Source organism: Psittacula echo, assembly GCF_963264785.1.
Source record: "Psittacula echo genome assembly, chromosome: 3".
NCBI classification, from domain to species: Eukaryota; Metazoa; Chordata; class Aves; order Psittaciformes; family Psittacidae; genus Psittacula; species Psittacula echo.
In genome coordinates this window covers 57,673,965-57,686,525 of record NC_137736.1, presented here as the reverse complement: position 1 = coordinate 57,686,525, position 12,561 = coordinate 57,673,965, and the positions used below count along the sequence as shown (strand labels likewise).

The following is a 12,561-nucleotide window of genomic DNA, read 5'->3' as shown; positions in this document are numbered from 1 at the left end:
AATCCTACAGAATAGAGGATTATTTCCTATTTCTCTTTTATGCACAGTCTTATCATGATAGCTCACTGTGGCTATCATGATAAGATAGGTGATCCATATGTATTGGCCATTGGTTTTGTTCTGAAGGAAATATAATACAGGACCCTGAGGTCAGTGAGAACACTGATCATAGCTAAAACCATTTAGGCTTTTCTGTACTTCTCTCATTTCAGATCTGCAAACCCATCCAGACAGCAACCCCTAGAGTCTGGAACATCTAGTATTTTACCACATGCTATGTTACACATGGACAAGGGCTTAAGGCAACTTTAAGATCTTACCAGTCACTTTGAAATTATGTGTAGGGCAGCATAAATGGAGCATTTGGCTGCCTCTGAATGGGAAGGTCTCAGACCCTGTTCCCCTGTGTCCATAAGTTCTTGTCTCCTACTAGATGGGGCCTAATGGTCATGTCACACCAGGGTGAGATCGCTCCACTCACTTTTCCAGCAAAACCCAGTCTGAAGAGTTCTCACAGGGTTACCTTCATGGTGGATCAGCCTACCATCCAATTTATCCTACCACTGCCAGATCTATTGCTAATAATTGAAATGGTACATGTGTGTGGAATGTACCTTTCATGACAGTTTATCTTTATAAAACATCTAAAATAACATTTAACTGCAACTGTAGTAGCAGTAGTTGAAGTGATAGAAGCAAAGCAAAGTTCAGTATGCAGTAATCTGGAGTTAAAGAAGACAAGAGAACTGCAGCTCCATCAGGGAATTCAGCTCATTATGGTACTAAAGTCTTTGTGAATATGGTACATTCATAAAGCCCACAAGGAATCACAGCAGTATACCCAGCATTATTATTTCACACAAAAAAAAAAAAGAAAAAAAAAAGTTTTTTCTTTTATTTTTTTTTTCACAAAGTCTATTTCCAACAACAAAATAATAGGTTTAGAGAAGATTTTCTGCATTTTAGCAAACATTAAATTTCATTTAAAAATGCTTATTATTTCTGCAATCTGACAATTAATAGATTAATTTTCTCTTAAAGTAATCATGCATTCCCTCCCACCTGACTGCCAAGAACAAAGAAGACATCCTTAAAAACTGAGTGTAATTAATTCCCAGTCTCAGAATCTGAAAAGGCCAGTCTCGTTAATTGAAGATACTCAGAAGAGCATGACCAACCTTGATGAGATGATAAGAATTATCATAAAATGACAATTTTTAATTTGCAAGTGCACTAAGTACATTAACTACCTTTTTGCAAGCAACACAGTTTGTACTGCTAGGCTGTGACTAATGACATATAAAGCATGCTCCTGTGAAGGGGATGGTGTCTCCACATGCTTTTATAGCTTAACCCTTCAGTAAAGTAACTATGTTTCTTTGCTAACCTTTCAGATCAAGAATACTTCTGTTTAAAGGTTAACTGAAAAGCAAATTAAGTACCATTAATTTTAGCTTAATCTAGTAATAGCAATATCCATAATTTTTAGTATTTTTTTTAAATCCCTGATTAATGCAATTAATCTTCTAAGCATTACTAGATGGTGTTATCTCCATTTTAAAGCACAGAAACTAAGTCAGAAAGGTGAAAACCAAGTATAGAAAGAATTCACTTCAGGGAATACTCCAGCTCAACAACTCATGCCTCAATCCTAGAGGCAGCACCCCTCAACAGGACACAAGCATAAGGCTCTCAATCTGAGGGGAAAGAAACAAAAAATGCCTGAAATGTTCTTGTCTTTATTCTTTTGGGTAGTCCAGTTCATCAATAGTGGTTAAAGTTAAGCAGAGGCATAACTCTTCAAAACCGCAACAAAACACTCTTTGCTTTATTCAGCTAAATACTTGCAAAGGAATGCAAAAAATCTGCACAACTCTGCATAAAGCAATATAGAGCATTTATATAAGCTTTTCAACTCAGAAGCCAGCAGCTGAAGCCCCATTTGGTCACCAAAGCACCTAACGCTGTTTAAGTTGCCTAGCATGCGATTGCGTCCATGGCACAGGATTTACAGGTCATCCTCGTCCCTGTAGTAAAGCAACTGGAGCCTGGCAGAAAACTGCAAACCTCAGAGGGCACCATACACCTAAGTCTCCTCTCAGGAATCTTCTTCAGGCAAGCTGAGGCAGACTGCAGCAGCCCTAGGAGTTAGGCTGTTCAGAAAGCTGCAAAATAGTAAGTATTGCTCTCCTTCAAAATATAACTGGAATCTTTCCTCAAGGCACTCTGGGTTCCCCCCTATAATTTTAGCTACTGAAAGAGTCTACAACACTACAAGCCTATTACTGCATTTTATAAGAGAAAAGTAAATTTAATAACACTATGATGGTCACATAACAGTCAGATGGAGTAATCTGCAGATATTAAAGAGGATTAGAGCTCTTATAACATTTCAGAATGGTTGATAAAGACATACGTTACTCTTCGATTGGTTTGTCCCTGAATGAGGGATGGGATTTCTCTCAGCTCTGTTCCCATCTCTGGGTAAGTCAGATTTAGAGCAACAAAGTTATTTCAGTCCATGTGGTTTTGTCCCTTAGTTTCCTCTACTGCAATTCCCCATCTTTTAAAAGCAGGACTCTGAGAATCACAATATTCAGTTCTTTTACCCTGAGAATGGCACAGGGTCATGGGAAATCAAGGGTCAAGTATTTTAAGCATTTGATTATCTTATATTCCAGCGCAGTTTGTTTCAGAAATTTTTCATCAGGTTTGAAATCTTGGATAGTAATTCTGGTTTACTCACTTTCAAAAAGTTTTCACTTAAAACTGTCAGACATGAAAACCAATTTAGCCAATGTTTTCCATTAAAGTACAAGTCTCGTAATTAAAAAATATCTGTTCAATTCATTCTCCTCTGCTTAAAAGTGAACAGATACATTCCAAACAACTACTGTTGCACTAAACATAACTACTGCTGAGGTCCTTTCAACACCAGGAAAAAAAGCCAAACCAAACCAATCCAATCCTAAGCAAAACAAAACAAAGTGCCACAAGAAACCACTTACAAATGGTATTCCCAAAGTCCTATTCAGGAAAAAAGAATCATGAAGAGAAACAGCCTCAAGAGGACAACTCCTAATCTGAAAGATCTCATATAATGCTTTTAATAGGATAAAATAAAGAGCAAAATAATGAAGCAAACTTCAGGCTCACCATGTATTTAGCAACTGGTTTAAATGTATAAATGGTGACTAATAAGTTTGACTTATGGCAGGAATAATTTAAAAATCTGTCAAGGTTACTTTTTTTATTTGAAACATCGTCACAGTGAAAGCTCTCTGCAGCAAACAGATACAGAGCATGTGTTAAATTAGCCTTAATGGTTCTCTTCAGTTCTGTATATCAGGAAGATCTTATGAGCTTCAATACCATCAGAGTAAAACGAAAAATTTTGTCACAGCTTCATCAAAACACTTAATGAAAAGGCCAGGTCTTGTCAATCAGTGTATATCTGTACAATCATTTCACATTTGTGGTATGTACCCAAAAATCAAAGGAGAGAAGTGCTGTAAAAGAAACAGGAGGTATCACTTCCTCAGTTTTCACCTTCCATCAGTGATTTTTCGGTACTAATCCCTTCCATGAAAAATGCGTATAATAAATTGTGAAGTGCTGCTCTATTGATTTAAAATGCCACTGTATTATGTTTTCTTTCTGCATAAGGTAGGTAATATTACAGTTGCCTTCTTTTGATGGCTGTATTACCAATGCACTAAACAAATAATATGAAATTGTCATATTTCCCTTATTCTGTAATGTCAGAATCCTATTTTTATAATCTGAAAAAAGGAAAAGGCAGATTGACATTTTCTTTTTTTCCAAAACGAATACTCCATCAACTCTAAAGCAGTTCAAAGGACTTACAGGTTTAAGATTTTAAGTTTTCAAGATTTAAAAATCTTGAATCTGTGTAAAGTAAAAAACCTACACTTATTTTCATTCCTTCATTCTTTTTTAATGATCAATTAGAACAGCTGTTCAAGGTGCAAATACTAAAAGACAGATTTCTGTTCTACATTTTTAAACATAAAGCCATGAGCCTCATGGATCCTGATATATTATTACCAAAAAAGGAGTATACACAAATTCTGCAGAGACTGTAAGACTACCTGTTCCTTTGAGACTGAAAGATAATTCTTAAGAAAGCTGCATCTTTTAGTTTAGCATGATATCATTCACCGTAGGAGAGTTAAAATGTTAACTATTAAAAAAAAAAACTAAACCAAAAACAAACCAACACCAAGAGCATGTTCTTGTTCCTTATTGTTCTTCAAGATTTATAAAACATTTCCCATATATTCCCACAATTTAGCATTTCAGGTGAGGACAGTAGAGTGCAATGCATATTTCAAAATTGCTATCCAGATTAAGTTTGGAATTAAATGCTTGAAAATATCTTGAAATATTCCTTTCCTTGAACATTATCCTCTGTATAATCTGCCTGCTGGTTTCCTCACCTGAATTAACTTTCAAGTGAGGACAGCCCACTATTTTTGTTACATTAAATACCAATAATGTTTTTCGGGCTCTTAGAAAGTATTTCCATAGGTACAGGCACTCCTCATGACTGAGATTTGTTGATGTCCTTAATCCTGCTAGGTACTTGATGTACTTCTCACTGATTCTAGCAAGAAACTAGCAACTGGTTCCTACGGTTACAAATAGGTTACTAACTAAAATAGGGCTAAGGACTGTTCTCTGACCCCAAGCAAAACACGTGGATATATAATACCTTAACCTCGGTGCCCTCGATGCCCCTGTGGTGTCCTCGTGGCCCTGGATATTATTATCATCATTATCATTAGCCTTTTTCAGTTCACACTGAAGCAACACTGAAGTTATCTTGCAAGTCATCACATTAGTTCTTTCCCAGCACTAAACCAAAAGTAAATATTACACCGCAGGGCATGGCATGAGGACATGCCTATTAGAGAGCACGGAGGCCACCAGGACATCCCATGCCCTGAGAAAACAACAAAGCTGTTAACCTTTTAACCATGGCCACCTGTGATGAGGACCATACATACTTCCAGGCAGGCATCTCAGAGCTGTGGCAGGCAACGGGGTTAATGTGGACTAACTAATAACAACAGCACTGAGCTATACCTTCTGTTCAGCTACAATTACAGTTGACCATGCCTGTGCTTGGTCAGTTGGCACAGAGGAAATGTCTGGAGACTCACCAGATATTAAATGCTAAGCAAATTTTTCAATTTTACCTTGTTTTCTCTCTTGACCATCCCTTAGCTCTGCCATTCTTCTCATGGTTTCACACAAAATGAGCACCAACATGAGCAGTCTGTACTCAAAGGAATGGGAACAATGCCTGGACATCTTGCAGGCAGCACCAATCCTGTCGGTTGTACGTGTCTCACAACCCTCAATTACCACTCCCCTACTTCTTTCCTCTTCTAGACTTTCTACCTTTTCACTACTGGTTTTGTACCTCTTTTTTTTTTAACCTCCTTCTTTCTTTCTTATTTCTCTTAGATAAGCAGCTGTAAACCTCCACATGGAAGAAAGAAAGAGATTTACCCACTCATCTGCTTGCCACATTTCACACTGTGAGAAACAGCACTGTGTTTTTCCCATGTTAAACACTTTACACATGACTATGATTAATTAGAAAATTCCTTCTGTTGCCGACTTTCCATGCTGACTATCATACTACCATAGCAGTACTTTCCCAGCTGCTGAAGTGAGCCACACCAGCAGAAATAATGGCAAAATAATATATTGTTAACACTTAAGGGAAGCAAAAACTTTGGTTTCAAGCTTTTATTTTTTTTTTTTTTTTTTTTTTTGGGGGGGGGTGGAAGCAAGTTTAATGCCTGTTACACTCATATATTGTTATTTCCCCTTAGAGATTCTTTTAGGAAACTATATATATACACTTTTTAAACCTTCTCAGCTTTCTACCCTAACCCTACTATCTTTTTCTCCATCACACAAAACAAGGTGCAGGTTTACCAGCTGAAAGTCACACTCAAAAAAGGCCTTAAAATATCCCTGAATTTTTAAAAAGCATTTGATTTTCTCTCTCACAGCTGAGTTCTTCAGATTCTTTTTTCTTTTGTAATATGTCCTGCTTCAAGCCACTCTAAGTAGATAGTAGCTTCTGGAGAAGGAACGTGTTTTTTTTCTGCTGCACAGGTGCTGCAGCTCAGTCTGAAAGGCAACAATTTAAAGACACCGGTAGCACACAGCACTGAAATTAATCTGCCAATGTATTTTCAGAATAACAGCATGGTCCATTCTTAAAATTAATGCTTATCCATTCTCAATAACACGTGTAGCCTAAAACAACAGAAAAAATCCTAAAGCACATGGCATACAGGGAGAAATCTGGGGAGTATAATAATATACCGATTAGGTCTCACATATCTTGTTTAATTGTTAATTGGGGGCAGGGTGAGAGAAGGCTAGTATTCAGTTGATTAAAACAGCTGCTTCAAACAAGCCATTTGAAGTTATCACAGAATCATTGCAACCTGAGACGGAAGGACCCCTGAAAGCACTTTGGAGCACATTTTGCAAATCCAAACCACAACAGCTACCTCTTAATGGAGCAGTGTTGGTGGCTTTCTCTTCCCCTTCCACAGAAAGTTTCGATAGAAAGAGTAGCTCTTCAGCATTTGCTCTAATTGAACAGCTACTGATTAGCTTCGCAGCAATAGGCAAGCAGCTAATTATAACACATGGTATGCTGATTACGAGACTGCTATATATGAACATACTAAGCTGCAAGTAACAGATTACCAAAAGATGAACTGAGGGAAATATGCTAGCCGATGTTTCATTAGTACAGCTTTTAACTGGCAGAAATATTACATCAGTGAGTAAATCGTACTATTCCAATTAATAAAACACATTATGCATACTTGATTTCTTAGAAATACAAAATAATGTTTCAAAAATTCATAGATGAGAGAAAAAAAATATCTATTTTCCAAACTATGTATTCACAAAATAATGCCTTTATGTCAGGACCAAAATTTCTCACAGTTGACAGAATGAATTTTCTGACTGTTTAGCTATTACTTATCTCAAGACACCTTGCAAGCTAGCACTTTTAAAGAAAATTTAAGTATATAATAAATCTAATTATTCAGGGAAATATCCATGAAGCTATGACTTCTGTTGGAACATAAGAAACTACTAAAAGCAAGCTAATTATTTTTAACTAATAAAGTTCTGAATTAAAAAAAATCCTAACGTTGAATACCAGCAATTGAATAATACATTTCCAGGCAAAAATGATAGTAATATTTTTTTATAATAATGCCTAATTACATAGGGTTTTCTCTGGAAGGTTGCAAAGGGTCCATTCCTCCCCAACAAAAAGAGTTCCTTTCCAGGGATGATCTTTTCCCCAAAAGATTCTCGTTGTTGAGCGCTGTGTAGAACAGGTAGGAACTTGCTCTGTATTTACATTTTGATACAGAATCACAGAATGGTTTGAGTTGGAAGGGACCTTTAAAGGGCATCTAGTCCAACCCCCCTGCAATGATCAGGGACATCTTCAGCTAGATCAGGTTGCTCAAAGCCCCATCCAGCCTGACTTTGAATGTTTCCAGGGATGGAGCTTCTATTATCTCTCTGGGCAACTTGTTCCAGTGGTTCAACACCCTTATCCTTGTATCTACTCTGAATCTATCCTCTTTTAGTTTAAAACCATTACCCCTATCTTATCACTACAGGTCCTACTAAAAAGTCTGTCCTCATCTTTCTTTTGAGCTCCCTTTATGTACTGAAAGGCTGCTCTAAGGTCTCCCCAGAGCCTTCTCTTCTCCAGGCAGAACAATACCAACTCTCTGACTGTCCTCACAGGAGATGTATTCCATCTATGTGGCCCTCCTCTGGACTCACTCCAACAGGTACATGTCTTTCTTGTGCTGAGGACCCCAGAGCTGAGCACAGTACTCTACGTGGGGTCTCACAAGAGTGGAGGAGAGACGCAGAATCACCCCCCTCAACCTGCTGGCCACACTGCTTTTTATCGACCTCAGGATACAGTTGGCCATCCGGTCTGCGAGCGCACATTGCTGGCTCATGATGAGCTTCTAGCCCACTGCAAAGAAGAGAAGGAGCAATAGTAAGGTGAGCTAACTACTCACCTGTTCAGATTATGCATTTTAGTGGCACAAAGCTTGCTAAGAAATTATAATGAATTATTTCCTACCTCATAAAGAAATTGTGAACATTTGGGGGTTACTGTTACATTTCACCACTTGAACAGAAGCCTGAGAACAAAGATGAATACTTCAAAAAAACTGAATAGAAAAGCATAAAAGCATGAAGGCAAAAAAGGACTAACATAGTCAACAGCCATTGAAACAAGTTTAGCGAGGCTTCTAGGTGAGGTGAGAAACCTAAAAAAGACATAGATTTATTCCTACTGAATTATAGAAATTATACACTGGGGAAATTTAGAATTGGAAAAGCCACAGTGGCAAGCTGGAAGAACTTGGAAAGTTCTTCTGCTCTTGAGGAAATGTCCTTCAGAGACCACAGACCAGGAAAAAATTGCTGAAAAAATCCAGTGGAAGAAAACCAGCAGTGAGGCAATGCTATGACACTATGCCTGTCTTAAGGGAAACCTGAGATATTTCTAAAGCTAGGTTGTGAACTCAGCACCTTGAGCAGATGTTATCTCTTGTGATACACAACACACAGGTATTCAAGCCTATGGCTATAAATTACGTAAAATATCCTCATAAATTTTGAAAGATTCTTAATAATTCATGTCAACACATCAACCTTAACATCAGAAAAACATCCATTTCTAGAAGTCAGAAAACATCATGACTAAAAATGAGACCTAAATTATTAGTTAAAAAATTTATGTTCAGAGACTGCAGGAGAGCAGGCACTTTCAGCTGAAGACAGCACTGTAATAGGCACTATTCAGTTTCTATTTAGCACATTCAGTGTAGTGATAATAAAATTTTTTTCATACTCCCACTTACCGACAATTTCACTTGGTTCCTTATTATAAAGTTTTTTGTTCCAGTAAAGAAGTCTGAGGAAAGGAAAGGAGACCAGAACAACAAGGCAGATGCCAACAAACATATGACCTGTGAAGGCTGCAAAATCCAATCCCTGGAAATAAAAATGAAAGCCTAAATTGAAAATCAGTTGTTTCTTTGCATTTCCTACAGGGAAAAGTATTCAACTGTATGTACCTTAGCAATCAATAATAAATATAAAGTAATAAAGTAAGTTCCAAGTCAGTAGAAGCTCTATTTCATCTGTTTCAAGGAGACAAGCCACATTACAATTTCATTCAGAAAACTAAAATATAGCATTACAAGTTATTCTGAAACACATTTAGTGTTCCTTACATGGGTAGACAATCCCAAACTCAATAATTAACTTTCACTTTTCACTTAAATCACTGTAAGTTCATTTTAAATCACACTGAATTGCAGAAATAGTTAAACTTTAATGACCCTCTTTTGTTTTAAACTGATAAAAACATGAATATTTACAATAATTCTATTACTAATTCTATAGACTTCACAGCCATGCTTTGAGAAAGATGTTGGACTAGATGACCTCCAAGGCCCCTTTCAACTGAATCATTCCAGGATACCATATTACACACACTGTAGTGGATCAGGGTTAGCCTTTGGGCTGGGATTTTCTGAAATCCCAGCTAGTCCTGACTAGCCTGTCCAAGGCTCCAAGAGGAATCACATGTAAGTGACTCCCCTGTATCAAGGAACTGTCTTACACAGAGCAAAGGTTGTTTGAATCAGTCATCCCAGGAGAGCAGATCTTTGACACTTGGAAGAAAGCATGGTCCAAGCCCTGGATAGCTCAGGTTGCCCAAACTGAATTTTCAAAGAATTCACTGATTTTCCAGAGACTCTAGAAAGTCATGGGATGCCCCTGTGCCACAACTCTATGTCTCTGTAGTGACTTGTCTTCTACCAAATACCTGTGTGCTACCTATAGACCATTTGAAATGCCAACATATATTAAAAGCAGCTTCCCATGCAGCACCAGATGACACCACTCCATGCAGCAACAGATGACACCAGATGACACCACCAGATGACACCACTATTGGGGACTTACTACCTTAAATGTGTGTTCTTTTATATTGCCTCTTAATGAAAGAATTTATGTAGAAATGCCCCTGCTAAAACGTCTCTAGCTCAAAAAAGGAAAAAAAAAAAAAAAGTTCACTCTATTGCACCTCAGGGCATAATAAAATAACACACAACACAAGAAACTGATTAAAGTCATAAAGAACTTTTGTAGCTAGGTAAAGATTAATGATTATTTGCAAAAAATCCATAGTTTGCAGGCACTTAAGTAAATCTCAAACCATAAATATGCAGACAGAGGATTAGAATTTGGTACTATTAAAAACACAGGTTTCAGTTTCATGAGCTAAAGAAAATCATCCTTAGTTGTTATTTAACAGTAGATTCCTTGCCTCTTCTACTCTCCAGCCACTAAAAGGTGAAACTGTATACCAGTTCATTCACTGGCCTTTCATTATAACTCAGCTACTGCCATTTCTTTTATGCAAGTACAAAGAAGACTTTTCAGGAACTGGAATAAGATTATTTTAAGAATTGGACAAAAAAAGATGGTACCACAAAGGAAAATAATAAACTTTCATCCAGTTTGCCTAGATAATAGGTCAGCCAGTCAAATGTCTGACATCTCTGCAAGACAGACTTTACAAGCCAATTTTTATAAATGCTCAGAAAGATTGGCCTCTGGGCATCAAGTCAAGAATCAGAGCTACAGAAGACATTTCTATGAGGGGTGAAATCAACATTCATAGCTCTAGGAATTTACAAATAGCAGTGAGAAAAAAAGATACTTTGCAAAGGCTCAATGTTTTTAAGACCTGCTGCCAAGGTATTATAAAGTCCATATTCCCCATGTGTGTTTCCTTAATCACAGCCATTTAAAATTGATAATAAATCTAATTTATATATGGGTTACCTCTAAGATTATACACAAAAAGAAAGATCACAATATTTTGGCCAGAAAAAAAAAAAAAAAAAAAAAAAAAAAAAAGAATACTTAAAATCAAGTTGAACTGGCCTTGGTTCAGAAATCTTTCAAGTATTGACAGTGTGCCATTAAATAGTTCAGGAAGTACACAAAATAAACATTCAGTTTTCTTGTGTCTCTAAAATAGCCTAATGAGAGGTAGGAAGCTGAAAGGAACTAAGCTGTAAAAACACTGAAGCTACATCAAAATAGCAAAATCTGCCTAAATCTGACTGGGAAAAAAACACCAACAAACCCGAACTGGGAAACAGCTGATTGAAGAGCAATAAAGTAATTAGAGGTGGTCAGAATATATCTCGAACCAGAATTATCAGAACAAGGAAAATTACTTTAAAACACTCAACCTAGTCTTGCAAAAAGCAGTGGAGATGAAGCTTTTCTTGGGCTGGCAGCACTGTGCCCACATCATGAATAAGGATGCCAGCTACCGGGCAGAGTATACCAGCAAAAATTCTCTGCAGATATTCAGGCATAAAGATAACTGCTATTGTAGAAAATAAAAAAGATAAATAGGAAGCCAAAGAATCCTTGAAAATGCTCAAGTTTAAATATGTAAGGTCTCCATCACAGGTCAATGGAACTTGAATTTACGGATGTGGCTCATTGCAAACAAATGTAAAGATTTATGAAGTCACTTAGCTGTACATTTTGAATATCACATCAACAATTGTGGTTTCTTACTGAAATGCCACAATGCAGAAGCTTCTCAAACAAAAAATACAGCGCAAGAATGTGTCACTTGAAACCAACAAAACGAATTTCTCTACAAAAGGAAAATCACATCAACCTAGAAGGAGAACTAAAATGCTGAGGTTAAGAAGGAGGTTTTAGGTCAGACTGATAATTTAAAGGACTTGAAATGAAAAGGAGATCACAATACTCTTAAAACAAAAATCAGGAGTAGCACAGCTTTGTGACATAAGAACTGACAGATGAGCCTTCAAAGTCACCGTTGCAAGACAAAAAAATTGTCAACTAGACTTTTTGGCATCCTATCTAGGAAATTACCCGAAGTTTCCAAAGAGAGTAGCTAGATTACTTTCTTTGAATATCTCAGGAGTGTGTTTAACTTCATAATACCAAGCCATTGATTTTTCTAATTTCTAAGGTCCTTGGGGAAAACATGCTGCTCTGCTGCTAATGCAGAGCAGCTTTCCAATTCCACTGAAAGAAATAGTTTCTAACAAGGACTGTGCTTATTTCAGGAAAGAGCTTGCATGACAGTATTGCCTGTGATAGTGCAAGGATTCAATTCTCTTCTCATCCCTTGCTCTTGGCTTTCCTCCCCATTACCTCCTTGCACTGATCTACATGAGCCAGTGAGAGAAAATTCATCCTGACAATCACTAGCCTTGGAAAACTGGTACCCCACAGCCATGAGGAGATTGAGGACAACCAAGTGCACTCCTTTTTATGGCTGATATCAGAAGGGATCCCAGTGAAAAACAGACCACTGCCCACCCTGATGCTTTGGCCTGGCTGATTAGCACCAGCCTTTCTCAGCACACAGAATATGGT

General features: G+C 37.3%; 1 protein-coding gene across 1 annotated transcript in view; it reads right to left on the bottom strand.

The window, feature by feature from the left end:
- OCA2 (OCA2 melanosomal transmembrane protein) overlaps positions 1–12,561 on the bottom strand; it is a gene marked incomplete at both ends in the record, with an annotated part of 171,283 nt that overhangs the window by 92,033 nt on the left and 66,689 nt on the right. Inside the window, one exon of the mRNA XM_080614470.1 lies at positions 8,973–9,105. Coding sequence (XP_080470596.1) covers positions 8,973–9,105 — 133 coding nt within the window. The remainder of the gene's footprint in view (positions 1–8,972; positions 9,106–12,561) is intronic.